General features: G+C 37.8%; 1 protein-coding gene across 2 annotated transcripts in view; it reads right to left on the reverse strand.

The window, feature by feature from the left end:
* The window catches only part of cdk17 (cyclin-dependent kinase 17), a 60,408-nt gene that overhangs the window by 11,844 nt on the left and 29,159 nt on the right, over window positions 1-19,405 (reverse strand). For both annotated transcript variants that reach the window (XM_053649713.1, XM_053649712.1), the window contains exons 2-5: window positions 19,021-19,169; window positions 9,831-9,995; window positions 1,822-1,955; window positions 96-221 (exon numbers count right to left, since the gene is read on the reverse strand). In XM_053649713.1, the coding sequence (XP_053505688.1) occupies window positions 96-221; window positions 1,822-1,955; window positions 9,831-9,995; window positions 19,021-19,147 (552 nt within the window). In that variant the 5' untranslated portion in view covers window positions 19,148-19,169. The remainder of the gene's footprint in view (window positions 1-95; window positions 222-1,821; window positions 1,956-9,830; window positions 9,996-19,020; window positions 19,170-19,405) is intronic.

The raw sequence follows: 19,405 nt of genomic DNA on the forward strand, positions 1-19,405 counted from the left end.
ATGGCACAGAATCTGAATGCACTAAGAATCAGTTATTTTTCTACTTGTAACTCAATACAAGGTATTCAGAATACAGTAACTTGCATATCACTCACCAGTGAGGCCCTGCGTGATCGGCGGCTGAGCGGCTGGTCGAAGGGGGGGCTGCTCAGCTGCAGTTTCTCCAGATAACCATCAGGAATCCGAATATCAGCAGGTAGAGACAGGCGCTTATTCACATCCTAAGAACGCGAACACATACGCACATTTGTCTGTACCTGGAGTAACATCCATGGCTATAAATATATTCCTTAATTCTCTTTCTGCCCTAACACATGAGGAAAGTTTTTGCCAAAACACCCATGACTGTGCAGTTACACAATCTAAACAGTAGAAACTAGTTGTACTAAAACTACAACGTACACATACAGCGTTAACTCCTGAAAACCAACTCATCACTGAGACCAGCAGTAAGATGTAACAATGGCATAAATTTGCTGGCAAAAATTTGAATGACTCAATTACGTTAATTTCATGATCATGCAAAGCTTGATCTAGGTTTACATTTTACTGAATCATGTAGAAACTAAAGTCAAAGTTTGCTTTGCTGCATGAGAAATCTGGGCCTTTCAACGCAAACATCTAAAAATACACCAAAAATACTTGCACTGCAAGCCTTTAAATTCTTTAAGACGCTTGCACCACAAAAATATTGCCCTTGTTAAGGAATGAAAACGGAGTGATGCAGAACGATGAAACAGGAAAGAGAAGAACAACATGAGAATTTGGGCGTGGGGCATGACAATGAATTGGTGCAATGAAGCAGAAAAAAGAAAGAGTAAAACCGGTGAAATCCCTCCACCTACCAAACGCTAAAAATAAGACATTCAGTTGACACATCTCCACTCCATCTGTGGTTATTCAAGGTAATACCCACAGAATGTTCATGCCCGTATAACACGCGCATGTGAGCACTTATGAGCTGCTTCTACCTGCTTAGATTTCTGCAATCAGTTACCAGAAGTATGTCTAGTACAAAGAAAGCAGTCTGTACACTTCAGTCAGAGGGATTAAGTTTGGTGTGTTTGTTTATTTAATAAAAAGATAAGAACCTAAGGCTCTTGTCGGCTAAATAATTATGAAACTCATAAAAGAATGCAATGATTATTCAGAAAAACCAGGCCTATCCACTATGGAGTATTCATGCACTATTACAAGTAGTACTATTCATGCAGACTAATATATTAGCAATATACTAAGACCAATACACTAGACTCCTGTTAGCTGTTTGTTTATTTCAATGCATACAATCTTCTCATTCATATATCAAAATGTATCTTGCTTCTATGTTACGTTGTATTACATATGGCAGTAAAGAAAGAGTAGGCTATGGAAGAAAGAAAAAAAAGATGACCTACTTCTTCAGTCCAAATTTCCTAACCCTTGATATTGTTTTAGGCTTAATGCCAAGTGCTAGTGTTTAAACACAGTGCTGTAGGCACTACTGAAAATCCCAATCTCAGATTAAAATATATATATATATATATATATATATATATATATATATATATATATATATATATATATATATATATATATATATATATATATGGCAACCTTAGAGGCGAGATCTACAGACGAGGTATTTGATTAACCTAAATGGTGTGCCCCAGAAAATGAACTTAAGCACATGATAAACCACAGTCTGAATACGAGTAATTTTCTCCCATGTAAATTTTGATGTAACCTTTGGACTTATGCTTCCAACTCTACTTGCTTGCTTTGTTTAACCAGACATAACTAAAACCATCCCTCACATACATAAACGGAGAAATATCTTACCTCCATGGATATGCGTCGATGTGTCCTAGAGCGGAGACACACTCCAGTGGGTGACTGAATCTCATCTGAAGATGTCCCTGATGCCTGATCACTCTCACCATCGGATCCCATCTTTAAGTTCTCGTGGACTATATCTGTATATACAGAGAAAAATAAAAATCGGTATTGGGAAATAAATGCATGCTGTAATCTCTTCTAACCTGCAGTATCATTAACCCAAGAGATGTAGGCCTGTCAAGATTCTATAAACATTTCAGTGTAGTACAGTACAGAACATATGGAACTTTATTATGATTTTAATGTCTGCATTAACTATCTGATTTTGCATGGACTTTTGGGTTTGTATCTGGCAGCCTTTGATGGCACCGATTTGGACAACAGTGCAAGCATGTGCTTTCACTCCCTACTCTCACCATTTCAGGAGAAGACCTCATTTACTCCCCATTACCCGTTCAAAACACAATCAAATATTGCCTGTATATACGTACACTCACACTTGTGACTGTATAACCATTAGAGTTTTGCCATTTCTGTTACTCTTTTGTGTTTCAAAGCATGTCTCAAATAACTACATTTATTCTGATGCAGTGCCAGTCATATAGTGTAAGTCATACATTCAAAGTACAAAGCACCACTTGTTCATAAGGGCATTATCGCAGGAAGCATTTCAGAGGAAGGATAAAATGTGTATCATTTTTAATGCAGATGATCTAGTGCTTGTGTGTGTAGTGTTTATTCATATCCTCAGTCCCGCTCTCTTACATAAAAGCATGATGCCTCTTATTGGTGCTGACCAAATGGTTAAATTCTGATATAACCGGGGTTTTTAGAAATCTCTCGACTCTGCATAGCTCTCTCACATGCGCACACACACACACACACACACACACACACACACACACACACACACACACACACCAGACAGCAGGGATTAGGGAAAGGCCAACTTGCTCAACCTGCTGTGTGTTTCGTTGTGTGTGGGAGGTTGTGATATTAAGTTGAATGAGAAGTTGCAGTGCTGTTGAGGAGGCGAGGTCAGACTGGTGGAGCGAGGGTGTGTCCGCTGTGATCCTGAGCGGCACTTTTATGGAAGACTTTTTCTCTAGAGAAAATAGCGTCTCAGCCTTTTATCCGAAGGATGGCGTAAAAGAGCTCATAACCTCAGGGGCAACCATTACAGCATCCAGCTGCCCTCACCTCGTCTCCTATTACCACCAGAGGGGAAGGGAGGAGACTGGTGCAGAGAGGAGAGGAGATGAGAGGACAGGAGCCCAGCATGATAAGGCAGCTGTTTCACTGAGAGCACACAGTAATGGGTGAAGCCAATTAGAAGGGAGAAAACAGGGCATATATGTGTGTGCATGTGTGTGTCTGTGCGTGCACCTCACACTTACTAACAGGGTTTTATTTGGTACTGAATATGTCTTTTTGTCATAAGGGTACATAAAAGATAACTAAAACAGAGGAGATGAGTTTTACTGAGACATATAGGCAAATGATGGACTTTTTCTTAATCATGACATTGTGTAAATAAAAAAAACAAAAAAAAAGTAAATTTTTTTGCCACATCCACTGCGCTCTTGGGTCCATTGTACACACAGTGTTTGAAACTTCTGGCCTATTTTTTCCTCCTAGCTCTGTATCTAGCGTGTATCAGTTGTTGCACATTGACCATCTCGCATTACAAGACTTGTGCACATTTTTATTTGTAAAAATCAAATACATTTGGATTAGGAGGCCTCAGCCCAATCCGAAGCAAGGTTAGAGGACCTCAAATGAACTTGCTTAGCCTCTCACATCATCAAAACTGGAAGAAAAATAACTCACAACCACCCTGCAACCGAGTTTCTGATTGATGTCCAAGCTGGAAATTCACTTACGACTCTAAAAAAATGTGTCGCAAAGAAATAATGAAAAATTAAAATGAGCTAAAAGTTCTGCAGTACACACTCAGATTTACTCACACATGCTGTAATTACAGTGGCTGGTCAAGTATTGCTTGGCAATTGAAACTAAGCACTGCACCTTTGACAAGGTTTCAGAAGCTTGGCCTAGAGTATTTCACAATATTGTGAATAAAGTACTTGTAATTCAGGGAGCCAATATGCCAAACATTTGGAGGGAGGAGTAAAATTAAAGTTTTTAATCTGATCTGCTAGCACATCTAGCAAGCTTGGGTGGAAATGCTTTACTTCTTCATTTAGTCAAATGATTAAACCTGCGATATGTAGCTAAAACAACAAAGATATTACATTACTATAAAGCAACAGGGAGCTAAATGGAGAACGGACAATTATGAAAGAATAATCATGGTAGTTCATATACATGTACCTATAGTCATAGAAACACAGCCTTAAAAGACCAATGCTAGGTTGTTGGGGGTTTTTAAAAAAAATATATATTTCCATTTTATCTACATGAATCACTAGTTAACAATGTTGCTGACTTTTTGACTAGGACCTTTTTCTCAATTTTCTGTTAATGCTTTTCTCGATTAATTACACTGCAAGAGACCTTTTGTTGTGTACTCCGCACTGAAATATTGAACTCGTTGCTCCAAATCATTAAAACAGATAAACATCCATCCATCCATTTTCTGTAGCACTTATCCTTATACTGGGTCTCAGGGAACCTGGAGCCTATACCAGGGGCCTACAAATCAGGGGACACCCTGAACGGGGTGCCAATCCATCCCAGAGCACAATCACACACATTCACACGCTACAGACACTTTTTGGACATGCTAATCAGCCTACAATGCTTTGGCCTGGGGGAGGAAACCGGAGTACCCAGAGGAAACCTCCAAAGCATGCGGATACACAGGGAATCGAGTCCTCGACCCTGGAGGTGTGAGCCAAATGCGCGAACCACTAAGCCACCATGCCCCCCAATAAACATCCTATTACTTTTAATACAACTAAAAGACTGACATTTTGTGAAAATACCAGTTATGGTGTGCAAACCTCTTAAACAAATATACTTTGTTGATGCTATCAAGATCATTTGAAACATCTTTGACACATGCATACTGGACTCAGGCTCAAGCTAATGAAAGTGTGAAACCGTGAAAGGAATGACATGTGAGTGAAGACAGGATGGATCTACAGTTGAGAAATTTCATATGCTGCTTAAAAGACTATGAATTAGCTTACCATAATAGGTTTCTTGTGCTCTCCCATCAGTCGCTCACCATCATAACCAAGGAACTCTCAAGGTTCTCATTCATCCATTCACACACACACACACACACACACACACACACACACACACACTCCCCCCAATGGTAGCAGAGCTGCCATGCAAGGCACTAGCTTGCCATCGGGAGGAACTAGGGGTTCAGTGTCTTGCCCAAGGACCCCCAATCAAACATCCAACTCTTTGATTAATGGACAACCCGCTCTAACACCTGAGCCACAGCCGGCAGTCTTTGCCTGTCTTCTATAAGAAGCCTTCCAACATGCCTCCATGCCCTCTTTTCTCTGGAGCATACACGCTGCTGTGCTTTCTCCGGTGGTGTATGGTAACCACCAAAAACTTACAAGTAGGTCAAACCTCTGCTCACAGCCCTCATGCTATAAGACTGGTTTATCACTGATAAGCTACCATAGAAGAAGTGTACATCTCTGTTTCTCACAAGTGTATGCCAAGTTTTTGTCTGACATCAATGGGGGACAGATGAAAATAGTGGTGTAGGAGAGTCCAGCGTGTCTATACATGTCTCTCTTTTAAATAATGTCTGCAGGAAGGGAAACCACACACACACAGACACACTTTCATAGCAACAGAATGGCTGTGACAAACTTCCTGCTGCTTCACCTTCAAGCAGCCTTCTGAGTCATTTCCTGTTAACGTAAGCATGCTCGTACTGTGACTGAAATTCCTTCACAAGGACCAGATTTCAGCAACCCACACAAATAGCAGCAGAGTAACAATCTTGCAAGGAGCCAAAGGTCTGTTACTCTGATTTTTTTTTTTTTAAACCAAAGACAGAATATTTTAGCAGCAGATAAACAATGTAATGTGGCTTACAGAGAGCCACTGTTTAAAAAAAAAAAAAGAAGAAAAGGAAAAAAAAAAAAAAAAAAAATGCATTGGTAAACCATTAAACACATGCACAGATGGATCCTGAGTCCCTGACTTTTTCGTCCTCAGATTCAACAAGAGCTTCTTGACCAGAGTTTATAATACGTGTATTTCAAATAACCTCTGGGCTCGCAAAGCATACACACCAAGTCTTGAGCTTTGCAAGGGTGCAAATATGGACTCTAATATTTCCAATATTAGAGTGTTGGATATTTTTGGAACATTCACCAGTACACTATGTGACACCCCACTTTACCTGTGGACGCATATCTGCAAATCGCACAAAAATCTCCTTGTCTCTCGATGTTCTACTTCCAGAGCTACAGCAAAGGCAAACAACCTTTTCACGGGCAGAGTCAAATCAATCTAAATTCAAGTTTTATTGCAAATAAAATAAAAATAAAAACAAATATAGATAGCAAGCAAGGGTAGTTATTTAGCATTTACTAGCTAGGACTGGTAAAGGTGTTATGGTTACTTTTCGGGCTGCATTGATTAATCGGATGGGGCGGGGCAAACTTTCAGTACCATTTTTTTTTTTGTTTATTTAAAATAAAATCCACAAACTGAGTGTTACAAATATAAACTTCAGACTAAAACTTTACACAACTGTTTGTCCAAAACAGAAAAGAACCCAATACATACACGCACACACCAGGATATATTATTATTAATTTAGGACTGTAGTTTAATTCTGTGCTTTTTTGTGCATCCATAAAAATAATGCATGAATACTATGAAATAAATATTTATATATATTTATATATATATATATATATATATATATATATATATATATATATATATATATATATATATATATATATATATATATATATATATATAGAGAGAGAGAGAGAGAGAGAGAGAGAGAGAGAGAAATAGATAGATAGATAGTATTTATGCATTATATTTTATGGATGCACAAAAAGCACTGAATTAAACTACAGTCCTAAATTAATAATAAAAACGTACTTTCACTGCACCTTGTGGTTTCTGTTACTCGCTGCCTTTAGGAATATTATTTTACTTGTGATCATAATGTTTTAATTAGACATTACAGATCTTACTCGTGCTACACTCTGTATCTGCGCGTCTGCACCACGCATGATCAGCAACGCGGCCTCGTTACTAACACATCACTTCCGTTATAATAAACAACAGAATTTACACTGCAAGCATGCAAATACAGCTTATAATGACAATAAACTTAAATTAAACTAAACCTTTTAAGCAGCTTGCACCAGTTTCCCCTGCCCCTTACACACAGTGGAGCATTTTGGATATAAACATAAGTTTGTCCTCGTGCATCAGTTTGATTTCCACGGTGTTTAAAATGCTCCCCTTAGAGGACTTGGAGGTTACACACTTTCTTCCTCAGTCATGAGACGACTTCTCCTCCGTCTGATGGTGACTGAGGTCATGTTGGGAATAAAAGGGAACGCTGAAAGAAAGTAAACTGAAGGAAGTCATTGTCCGTGAATCTGGGTGTCTGCTAATGCTAGCGTGTGTATGACGTCATGCGCCGTCGTGGCTTATACTTCCGGTTAGTAAAAATAACCACTAGTGTTATATTTGAGATATTACCTTTCTAAAATTCACACACTATATGGTAGAGTGCACAGTGCATAGTATAAGTGTACAGTACTTCATTTGGGACACAACTTTAGTATTTACTCTCCGAAGCGTGTTTTCTGAACAGAAGTAACGTAATGAGTAAATCTCCCCCGTGCCGCGCGCAGACCAACTAATCGATAACGAGATTCGTTGACAACGATTTTCATAATCGATTATTATCAATTAGTTGTTGCAGCTGTAGTTACAGTGTACACATCACATTATCCTCCACCGCTTCCTTTTACTTTTCATATCAGCACACAAATGCTAATTATGAAAGTACTGTAAGAGAGATTCCCATCCCAGAGCTACCAATCAGATTAACACTGGATTATTAAGTGCAACATAATAATCCACTGTCAATCAGTACATAAAATGAGTCATTCAGAATATAAAACTTTCAGGTATGTATCTGATTGAATGAATACGTTGATAAGAATTCAATCCAAATTGAATATCCAATAAAAACAGTATAATCTATTTAAGTGTGTGTTAAAAGGAAGAACAGCTCCAGAGAGTGTACTACTGAAGCCAGTTCTCCTGAGTAAATATCCATGGTCTTACAAAACCATAATAAGTTCTTAACTGTAGTTTCTTATACACTTGTAAAAAAAAAAAAAAAAAAAACTAAATAAATAAATAAAATAAACCTTGTACAACAATGATATTCCAACACAACTTCACATGCTGAAGTAAATACTGAATTTATCATAATCTTTTAACATCCTGAATTTAACATTCAATACCCATTTTTTAAATCTAGCAAGTTAATGTAGCTATCTAATGTTTGCAGAGCATTGGCTACTTAACTAGTCTTACTAACCAACTTGATTTGTTTACGTATGGTCTAATATTACTGAATTAGTTAATGGCCGTTTCGTGGAATTGCTGCATATTGTTGGAGTTGCCTTTATTTATTTGTTTGTTTGCTTGCTTATAAGAAATATGTTCCCTTATGACCAAAAGCCCACATTTATTTCACAGTGTGGATAGAAAAAGCAATCAGCTCTTGAAGCTTCTAATATTTATTGTAACAATACAAGCTGACCATCGTATGGTTGCAAAAAAAAAATTGGTCTTGCATTTGCAGTTACTAAAACTGAATTTGAAACGCAACAAATTAAAGTGACTATAGACTCTGCTAATATGCTGAACTAATGTTTGCTACTTGTTGCACTCGGACAGGACTTGTTGACAAGCTGTTATCGGCTGATGCTGAAGCCACTACTCTCTGCAAATGCATAAAATTAGATTAAATGTGACCTATATGTGCATGTAGATTTAACAGATCTATTTAATCTATCTATTTAATTTTATACATCTAGATCAGATGTAACAGATTTAACAGCAAAATATAGGTTACATCTAAACAGTGAATTCAGAATCTGTAATCAGAATGAATTCATAAGGTTTGGCAGACTATTTTGCATGTAAACATGTGAGATGCATGGCTCAAAGCTGGCCTTCTTTATTACATAGAGGGTTTAGTTGAATTGGTTTCCATGTGCTGTGTTACTTTTAAGAGCAGTACCAGACATTCAGTGCTGTATGTCAAGCTTAAAAACCTTCTGAAAATGTGTTTTTCTTACACTACCTTGATCTAAAAGCGATACATGAAAGTCTACCGAGCTTCAGTGACTAATCGTGCATCGGTTAAAAACTGAACTCATATGAGCTCGTCTCATGAACTCATGTTTAGCATTTAGTACTGTTTAAATATGACATTCTTTACAGAAGTTTATTTTTAATTAGGTTATTTATAAAATTACGCATTTAAATCATTTAAATAATCAAAACATTAAGTCAGACTTTCCAACATCAGGAACTTGTATATACTAGTCTACTAGAAAGTATGGTAAATATCTGTTAATTAGCATTGCGTTATCTGTCAAGCAGGACAACTTATGTACACAGTCGATTTGTGTTGTTCAAATAACAACATGCTACTGCCATGTTTATTTTGTAGCCTGTGCATGGCAACATCCTTAGAGTGGCATGTAGATGTCTTGTTTGAATGTTATTACTTAATATCCTGTTGTTCCTTCTAGAAGAAACATGTGATCTATTGTGGCTGGATTGGTCTAAACCACTGACTGGCTACTATTTTAATAAATGTTACATCTTAGCCTCCTTCAAGGAATGTGTTTCAGTAGACTACATGCTGTGAATATTGTGTGAATGTTGTGTGTACTGTATGTTATGAATGGTGGTGTGGGAAGAGTAGGAATGGTCTGTGTGTGTGGTTGAAGTGGGGTAGGAGAAAGTCAATGCCTATAATCCATACTCTGGAGATAGGATTGATGGATTACCGAGTCTGCTTCCATTGCGTGGCATGGCCATGAAGGAGCCCAGGCTGCCCCCGATGACGCTGTGAGGCCGGCGGAGAGGAGGCTTCTTAAATGAGCCCGTGTACTGGTGTAAGAATGAGTGCATACTATGAGATGAGGGCGGCCGTCCATTCCTCACTATGGGCTCTGAAACAACAACAAAACATTAGTCAGTATGTTGTGATGATGCATGCTGATCCACAAGGTCCACGGAGCTAAAAATGTATACAAAATAAATGGAACACAAACACCTTTCAATAATTGAACACTATGGTCCACTGTGTGTGTGTGTGTGTGTGTGTGCAAGAATAGTAAACATTGTATGCCTGAAAGAGGATCACCTAACCCTATCATATTTCATCCTCACAAAAGCCAATCAGCACACAGCTGTTGCTATGACAACTTTCCCCTGAACTAAGATACGACTGGTGGCATCTGGAAAGCCTTAGGTTATTGGTCCATATCTGTCACCATGACAGCATTTTACCAATGAATATATCACAGTCACATGAAGTCAAACGTACCCAATCAGTTCATACCAACACAGCATGTCTCTTTACGCAGTATATCCCCCACCCCCCATTTTTTTTGGCATTCAGTATAATTCAGTGCTTTCCTCTTAATGCTGGTAATGAATGGATGAAAACATTGGGTAATTACAGATGACTAGTTTTTTTTAACCATCTACGCTTACCAGAAAATTATATGCTACGATGGACCTGCATGTCAGAAAAGACGTTAGTGCCAAAAAAAAGGGGGGGCAAAGTGGCTTTTTCCTACCCCATATACTCTGAGAATCTTCTAACACACATAAAACATGAGGAGAGCTAACTCACCAGTACAGTAACTGCAATGGTTTTTGCTTAAATTCAAATTTAAATAACTGGAACAGTGTAAGGTTTAGTCTCCACGAAGCAATGTGTCGAAGTATTTTATTTTAACTTTGCAAACATTTTATTTTGATAGTCATCTTGAAAGTTCATCTGAAATTAAATAAATAAGTGAAGGGGAAAAAACAAAAAAACAAAACAAAAAAAAACCTTCACATGCACACCTACTTCAGAACTGAGATAGTCCATTAGAAAGAAACATTTGAAAGAGGCTTGACTCAAAGAGCTGGACAACTCTGTTTAATAATCTGTTAAATGTAACAAACTGCATGTAAACATCTGAATTTGACTGCAATCACGATACGTATTGCACGTGTACGAATATCAACAATTCGGCATTACAAATTGTTTAAGATTGAAAAGTAAAAGCTAGGTCAGACAGAGGGTGGGAGGGGCTTCCAACTATAATTTCTTGGATGGAAGAATTTGCTGAAAAAATTCTTCTTCTCTACATTTGTTTAGTAAGGACATCTGGTCAACGTTCCGCTGAGACTGGGGGGGAAAAAACCTCTGCTAAGCTACCTGTTATACTCTGACAGGACTCATGAGCTTTTCCTTGTTAAAGCTGTTAACACTGACTTTAAATGCCACTTGTATGAGGATTAATTATGTAAATAACCATTAAAAAGTCCATTGCCCTACAGCTTTATTGGCACCGTTCGGAAAAATGAACAAAATAAACATTACACATAATTATTAAAATTTGAAACTCAAATAAAAGGAGAAACTTTGTAAGAATTTTCTCTCAAATATTTGTGCCTGAATTATTAACACCTTTAAGGAATATTTTAAATATATGCAAATAAGCTGTTTCTTGAAAATCTTGTTAGTTTTCGATAGTTCTTAGACGCTGGGTTATAAATATGAGCATGTACAATCTCTTTGTTGTGCATTACCATGGGAAAAACTAAAGAACTTTCAACACAAGGGAGACAGTTGGTTGTTGGATATAGAAAAGGAAACATATATAAAATACCATTAAGCAAAATTAGGGCCATTATTATAATAAAAACAAAATCCCATGTCTGAAACAATTGTTGAAATCCTACCAGGAATTGATCATACTGGAATTTTAGAAAAAAACATTGTGCTGAAAATATGTTTAAATAAAACTATACAATAGCTCTGTATGTTTGAGATCAAAACCTCCATTATATTTACTGTGCATTATTCTTTTGATATATTATTTTTTCAACATGGTACACAAGGGAATTTTTTTTTTTTTTTTTGTCAAGTGTTTGGAGATGCTTCCAGAAACCTTCTTTTGACACCATGACTTTAGCAAAGTACTACATACATTTGTCATTTGGCAAGATGCATTCAAACACTGTGTAGCTGAAGTTTGCCTGGTGACAACTTCTGCTGATTGTGGCTGAGATGTGGGTTAGCACCAGCACTAGACAGGTCATGCACAGTACCTGTACACAGTTTTGAAGAATGTTTTTTTTTTTCTTTTCTGAAACCAAAAAACCCCCCACACACACATGCACAAACTGCTTTTTCTTTTCTCACCAACTCATCCATTTGACCTCTCACTCTCTTGCTCAGATGAAGTGCTCATCTTTCTTGCTAATATTTCAGTGCTTGTTAAGCGAATAGTTGGGGGTTTTTGGGCATACACAACACACGTGGTTGGTCAGTTCACACACTTGTTCTTATTGGGTGTAATTTTCCCTAGTAAAACATTTATTTATTTTTTTGGTAAAGGTTAATTGCTCAACCAAAGTAAACTTTCAGACTCTATGAATTCAGACTCTGTAGCGGGGATGGAATATATTTACTTGAACTCTCAAAAATCTCTGCATCTAATCACAGCTTGTGAATCTATGACACAAATAGTCAAATACTAGGTAAAGTAGTTGCTGCAGGAAATTAGTCCTGCCTAGAATAATTTCAGGCTAACCATCCTCATAGTTCCTGTTACAAATTCAGACATTTGTACAGACCGATTAAGGCTACTTAAAGGTTTCTCTTGCTTAAGAGCACTTAATTGTTGTCCAAAATGTCTGTGCCTTTGCATAGCAAACTACAGATCAGCTTCCACTATCTGATTCTCATCCAAAAACTTACTGTGTTCTTCTGGGTGAAAGTATGTCTGTGTGTCCTACACTTTCCACCTGTCTCTCCCACCTGTGCCTGCACACACTCCTGCCAGCACCACCTGTGCTGCTGTCCTATTCACTACATCACCTCGCCCTCCAACCTCTAATCCACACATGCATGCACACAGCACTGCGTTGTTTTGGCTTACATAAGAAGATAAACAGGAGCTCTTTAATACAACACACTCAAATCAAACTGACAGATATTGTGGTCTCTATGACTTATTTTAACTCATTATAGGGCATTACTTCTCTCATTTCATCCTGCATTATTATTATTATTATTACTCAGAACAATCAGCCATCTTTGCTCCCTTTCCAGCTAATGCCTAGAGTAAAATCATCAAAGTCATGCCAGCTTCATTTGACTCTTTTGGTATAAGTGCATAGTATGTAGGCGACTCCTTGCGTGCTGTTCCACCACGGCTTGTTGCTAGGCAACGGCTCTAAAGTGAGAATGACAAGCTCTCAGACATCAGTGAACCCCTGAAGAACCTGCCTCTGTGGCATCTCTGAGCCATAAAACACGTGTGGGCATGCACACCACTTCTGAAGCACGGTGAATTCCTTCAGAAGAGGGTTTTTTTTCTTCATTTTTGCTTTTACACTCAAGGGTTTGAATGTGGTATGATATTTGGATGCACAAAAATGCATTACATCACAGATATCAACTTCATGGAATTTTCGAGGGTTTGATTTGTGTGTGTGTGTGTGTGTGTGTGTGTGTGTGTGTGTGTGCGCGGCAGAAGGTGTTTACTGAAGCAGGCAAAAGAAGAGAAACTGACACCCCATTCAAATGATTATGCAACAGCAAAGGCTTTGTAAATGATTTATCTTAAAACAGTGAACAATCCTGTCACCTCACCAAACAACATCTAGTCTGAGAGAAAGAAATCTATAAATCATTTACCCTGGTTCTTAAACGTGCGAATCTATACACTTGTGCTGTCAGAACAAGTTGTTTACTTGTTTCACTAGCAATAAAATAGAAATTTAAAAAAATCCAGAGATTACCTGAGACATGTAAACTGTAGTTCAATATCAGGGACAAGAAAACACTCATGTTTAAGGTTTATTGTAGGTATTTCTTTACATACATTACTAGAGTTTATGATAGAATTAGAACACTGAAAGCTACTGTTAATGTATATAATTACAGTGTCATTAAAACAGAAATGTCTTTTTTAATGACATATTTTATTTAATTAAAATTAGCCTACTAATCAACAGTACATTTGAAAGGAATTTGAAAGGAATGTTACAGTTCTAGCACGTACTCACACAATCATTGTAAGGAGCAGCTGAGAAGGAAACGGCCAAAGCCTGCCTCTTATTGACTTGAGGTAGACTGAATAAGGTACATAAGATAAGGCTCCGGTCATTAAAAGCTGTAATACATAAGCACTATTACACAGATAACACTGTGTCAACTGTCAGTAAAAGAAATCTTTCAGGTAAGTTTGAGGCATAAAATTAGCCAGCTCCCATGTATCATGCCCCTGCCAATGCACACTATGGACCGGACGCTACACAACTCACACCTTCCTGCACTTCCCCTCTCGGGCACCCCCATCAAGGCACAAGGGCCACGACATCTAATGTTTTCAACCTAAAGCTTTTCAGCAGCGGCCGATGCAGAATGCATTTAAAGTGCAATAACATACGGGCTATGAAACACACATCCAAGGGAAAGACATCCAAGGGAAAGTTACCAAGGGAAGGTGGTATGGTTTTACACGTTTAATGACCCAAAGTAAATCTTACTGTTCAGTTTGAATCAGCCTGTTAATTAACCAAGCCCATCAATCACAAGCAGCCCCAGGCAGAGGAGCTAATTCTGCGCATCGCTCTGTGTCACATGCACCGTACTTCACAAATCTTGCACACAGGCCTGGAGTGACTCTTATGTAATTACCAGCTGACTTACAGAAGAATAAATGAAAGGGGGACAAAAAAAGGGAAGTAGGAGAAATAATGTGTTCCCTCCAGCCTTAATAGCATGGCTGTCTTTGCTGATAAAAACAGGAACACGAGTTCTTGGGTACATCTGCATCTCCGCTTTAACCCCTGTCCTCGTGTTTACTCTCAGATAGCTCTAGTTGTTTGATAAAATGAGTGAATTATCAGTTATGAAAGCACAAACTAGTCAAATTACACTATTACAATTTCTTCAAAAATGATAAACATTTTTTATTAAGAATTACTTATTATTAATAATATATGCCTGCTAAAAAAATTCACAGTTTATATTAATAGCTGATTTTTAAATAGATTCTAAATTTTGCATAGTTTTCACTAGTACTTTAAATGTAAAATCACTTAAAACCTATGTAATCATAAGGTTTGGGCATTATGCTCTAAAGTGATGCAAAACATCATAGATAACAAACAACCAGTGTCCTCATGTAATATCTGTGCTGTGCCAATCAACGTCACATGCTCACTGCAGGCATGGACTTATCAGTAGCCAGGGACACGCAGATCTAATGTCACGGCTTTGCTCATTTATTTTTTAATTCATTCATTTATTTCTAGCAGACAAGTAGAAAAAAAAGACCAAAAAAAGGCTACTTATTGACTGGTGCAAAACAAAAGCTTTTAATTTCTACATATATTTAAACACAGCATGCTTCACAGAAGTGCAACACACCTTGATGCGCTAACTGGTATACGTTTCTGAATCCCACAACCTGCTGCAACTATATACAGCCAAGAGACAATCTGGCTGATGTAGAACTTTAATAGGTGAATTAATTAGCGTGCATACATGACCGATAATCCTTTCAGAATGAGGAACATGGAGGCATGCTGGAAACACAGACGAAACGCAAAATAATGTGCAGCACAACACTCACATAACTCTCGTGCTACAACAAACACACAGTCAGCTAGGGATGGGTATCGTTAAGGTTAACCGTATTACTACTCTTACTGATACTGCTTATCGACCCAGTACGTCAACGGTATTCTTATCAGTACTTTGTGTTGTGGCTGTTTTTTTAATGAAAAAAGAAACAAATTGAGAACAGAATTAACACTGCTTTATTTTTTGAAAGGTAAAATAAATTAAATAAAATTATTTTAAAAACAAGAAGAAAATATGTTGAATGCTTAATGTCCTTTCACCCAAATGAAATCAACATTACTTGAACGTAAGGTAAGCAAACCAATTAGATTCAACATGACTTTAACGAGCAAAAAGATGCCGGATCAATGTCAGAGATGAACGTTGTTTCGATGCCACAAGAGACCTTGATTATGCGATGATTATATGTCGTTGTTATTTCAGAAGGCTGCTAGCATACATACATAATGTAGATGGGGCAAATGGACACAAGCTAGCTAGGCAGTCGAAAACTTTGCATTTCTCTGTCTGCACATTTTGAAAGATGCTTTGACAGATTGCTTGTGTTTCCGCCTTTACAAGCAAAAATCTTGTTGCACTTGTGGCAATGAGCGTTGTCTGCATTAACTCTAGTGAAGTGCAACCACACTTTTGAACGTTTGGTTCTCTCCATCATCGTCACTCTGAACCGATAGCGTCAGTGCTTCTCAATACTACGGTCTTTCATAATTTAGCACCGGGTTACAATAGAACACATAATAGAATATATATAATTTAATACCGGGTTTCGGTACCCATCCCTACAGTCACATCATGGTTAAAGAAGAATCGATGCAAGGACAGAACATTTTTGTTTTGTTGAGAATGCCAACATGTATCTGCTACTTCAGAAACTTTACTAGAAGAAAGTAATCATCATATTTGTCACTAAAAAGTGATTCCATCATTTGCAGATCCCTAACTAATGGCCATCAAGGTTTTTTTCCATTGCAGTTTTACAAAAAATGTTAAATGAATCAACTTAAATGTTTAGTTCTTAATTTTGAATTTAACAGATTTTTTTTATTCTGAAGTGACTTACAGATGAAGCCAAATATATACATAGCTGTTCCAGGAGCTAAAGGTGATACTCATGTGCCAGAATCAAGTTTCAAGCAGAAGCAGGTTAAGGTAGTTCAAGGTAGGAAGAACAAGCGAGCCACAACTAAACTGGAGGAAGTGTAATCATTTGGGAGTGCTACACTCAAATTGGAGTCAAAGTACAAGTGATACAATCTTGGTATATAATAATACATGTTGTTGTCAATGTTGGAATAAAACACATAACCCCAAAGAACATCCTCAAAAATTACAGGACAAGAAAGAACCTCGAATGGCATCAAGTGCAACTTTTCTCAGGAGTGCTGTCCAACCATCAAGACTGAAAGGCTACTGTTGCCGTTTATACTGAAAAACCTGAGTGGTTTTAGGGCAAGCTTTAGAAAGGGTGCGAAGCGAGAAAGTAAGTGAGGACATTAATATTAAAAAGCAAAATCGCATCTTTAACTGGACATTTTTAAAAGAGATCCCAGATTTTGTGCAAGAGGTGTCAAGCAGCAGTGGCATTTCAAATAAACTCTATTTGTAAGAATAGCTTTAATGATAACGTGATTCATTATTTTAAACTAAGTAGGATAAATGCGTAAAGACTGAGTTTTACATTTCTTATGTTACATTCTGCTGTTTTCTCCACCATATTTATTTAGGTTGTTGTCTTCTTCTTCTAACTTCAAACTCTATTTGCTCTGCTCTATGTCAAATGCAATTGATGACCCCAATATACAGAATAATGCTCATCACTTTTGTTGAACACTGAATAAAAATATATAGGAAATAGATGCACCGAAATGAAAATTCTTGGCCAAAGCCAAAACCGAATATAATGAAAAACTTGGCCGAATACCGAACACGTTTTTTCGCATTTTTTTCCATTTATTTTTCCATTTTTTTTCACCATTGCATAAATTAAATAGTCAAAATGTGCTTTTTACTATTTTGTCTTGCTTTTCAAAGAAAAAAATCAATCACAAAAACTACAGTTTCAAAATATTTATTTAACACTGAACAATTTTTTTCATTCCAGCAGGCATAGGCTACCAACAAGGCACAATATAACTTTAAATAAATAAATTAGTAAAATAAAAATATTTTTATGTAGTCATCTTTGAATAGCCTACGTTAGGCCTATAACTGACCGCTGAAAGAATGTAACACTCTGTAGCCTACAACAAAAAAAGTGCATTAAAAAGTGCATTGACGAGTGCAGGAAATGGTTCTATTCGGTTCTATACGGCTGATTATATTGGGTATATATACCGCTCGCGTCCCTGTACACCTCGCGGAGTATTATAGTAGATATAGTATAGTTAGATACGTTGTTAATGTTATGTTCCTTCATAGATTTAGTTAGTTTAAACTATAGATTAGTTCATTTAGTCCCCGCTGGTTTTTCCACTCCCAGTCCATAGTACTAGTTCATGTTTCTTGTTTTGTGTTTTGACCCTGTTTTCTGTGACCGCGACTCTGATTCCTGCTTTGCCCCGTTTATGCCTGTTTGCCGATCGCCCGACCCTTTGCCTGTCTTGACTACGTTTTTTGGATTTGTGTGCCTGCCCTTAAATAAATACGTCTTTATCTGCTTCCGTACTCTACTCCCTTACGTCTCGCAACGTGACAGAATACTCCGGAACAGAAACAAAACAAACGCACGTGTCCACAGTAAACAATGTCACGGTTGTCAACATCCGAAGAGCACACGCTCGCTGAGCACAAGTGCACGAAGCTCGTGCATGCGCACACCCCCTCATATCTCCGAGCACGCTGCCGGAAGTGGAGGTCATGACATTCGCGCGTCTCACTCTGGTTGCTAGGCGATTTGGTCGCGTCATCAAACACGTCATTGTTCGGTCAAATTTATTCGGCCTTTTCACTTATTCGGCCGAACACCGAAAGTGCTTTTTTTGCTATTTTCGACCGAATAATTTCGGTTGCCGAACATTCGGTGCATCCCTAATAGGAAATGTTCACCATGCTGGACACTCTCTTTACAAATAATGAAATTATAAAAAAAAGCGATATAAATGTCATACAAAAATTTTTTTTAAAAAAGGCATTTTCCACTGCAGTGCTACCACTCACAAAGTAATCAAAGTACTAATGCAGCTGGATATCTCCAGCATAAACGACCAACTGTAACTGAGCACAAACAAAACACAATAGAGCTGCATGGATGGAAACGCATTCATAAGCAGCACAAAACTGCACACACACATACGAACACACTTGACCGCACTCACCACTGTCCTTACTGCTGTTCTCCTCTATGGTCATCTGCTCGGCCAGTTCCGAGAGGGACTCGTCGATGGTCTGGCTGCCACGCAGTGTGAGCGACAAACGCCTCTTAATCCGCTTCATCTTCTCCATGGGCCTCTGAGGCAGTGGAGGCCTAGGGATGTGAAGGGGGGGGAGAAAAAAAAAAAAAGGATTTATTATTAACAAAGGCTATGATATCTGTGAAATAGCAGCATGATTAAAATTTGATCTTAGCAATGAAAAAATATTTCAATCACATTTGAATCATGCAATTCCAGAGACACTACTCTGTGGGTGTATCTGTGCTCTGCTGATTTCTTTGTAAATTCCTCTGGGACACTCACACACTAGACTTCGAAAGTGGGTCAC

This window comes from Ictalurus furcatus, chromosome 19 (genome assembly GCF_023375685.1).
Source record: "Ictalurus furcatus strain D&B chromosome 19, Billie_1.0, whole genome shotgun sequence".
In the NCBI taxonomy this organism is placed as follows: Eukaryota; Metazoa; Chordata; class Actinopteri; order Siluriformes; family Ictaluridae; genus Ictalurus; species Ictalurus furcatus.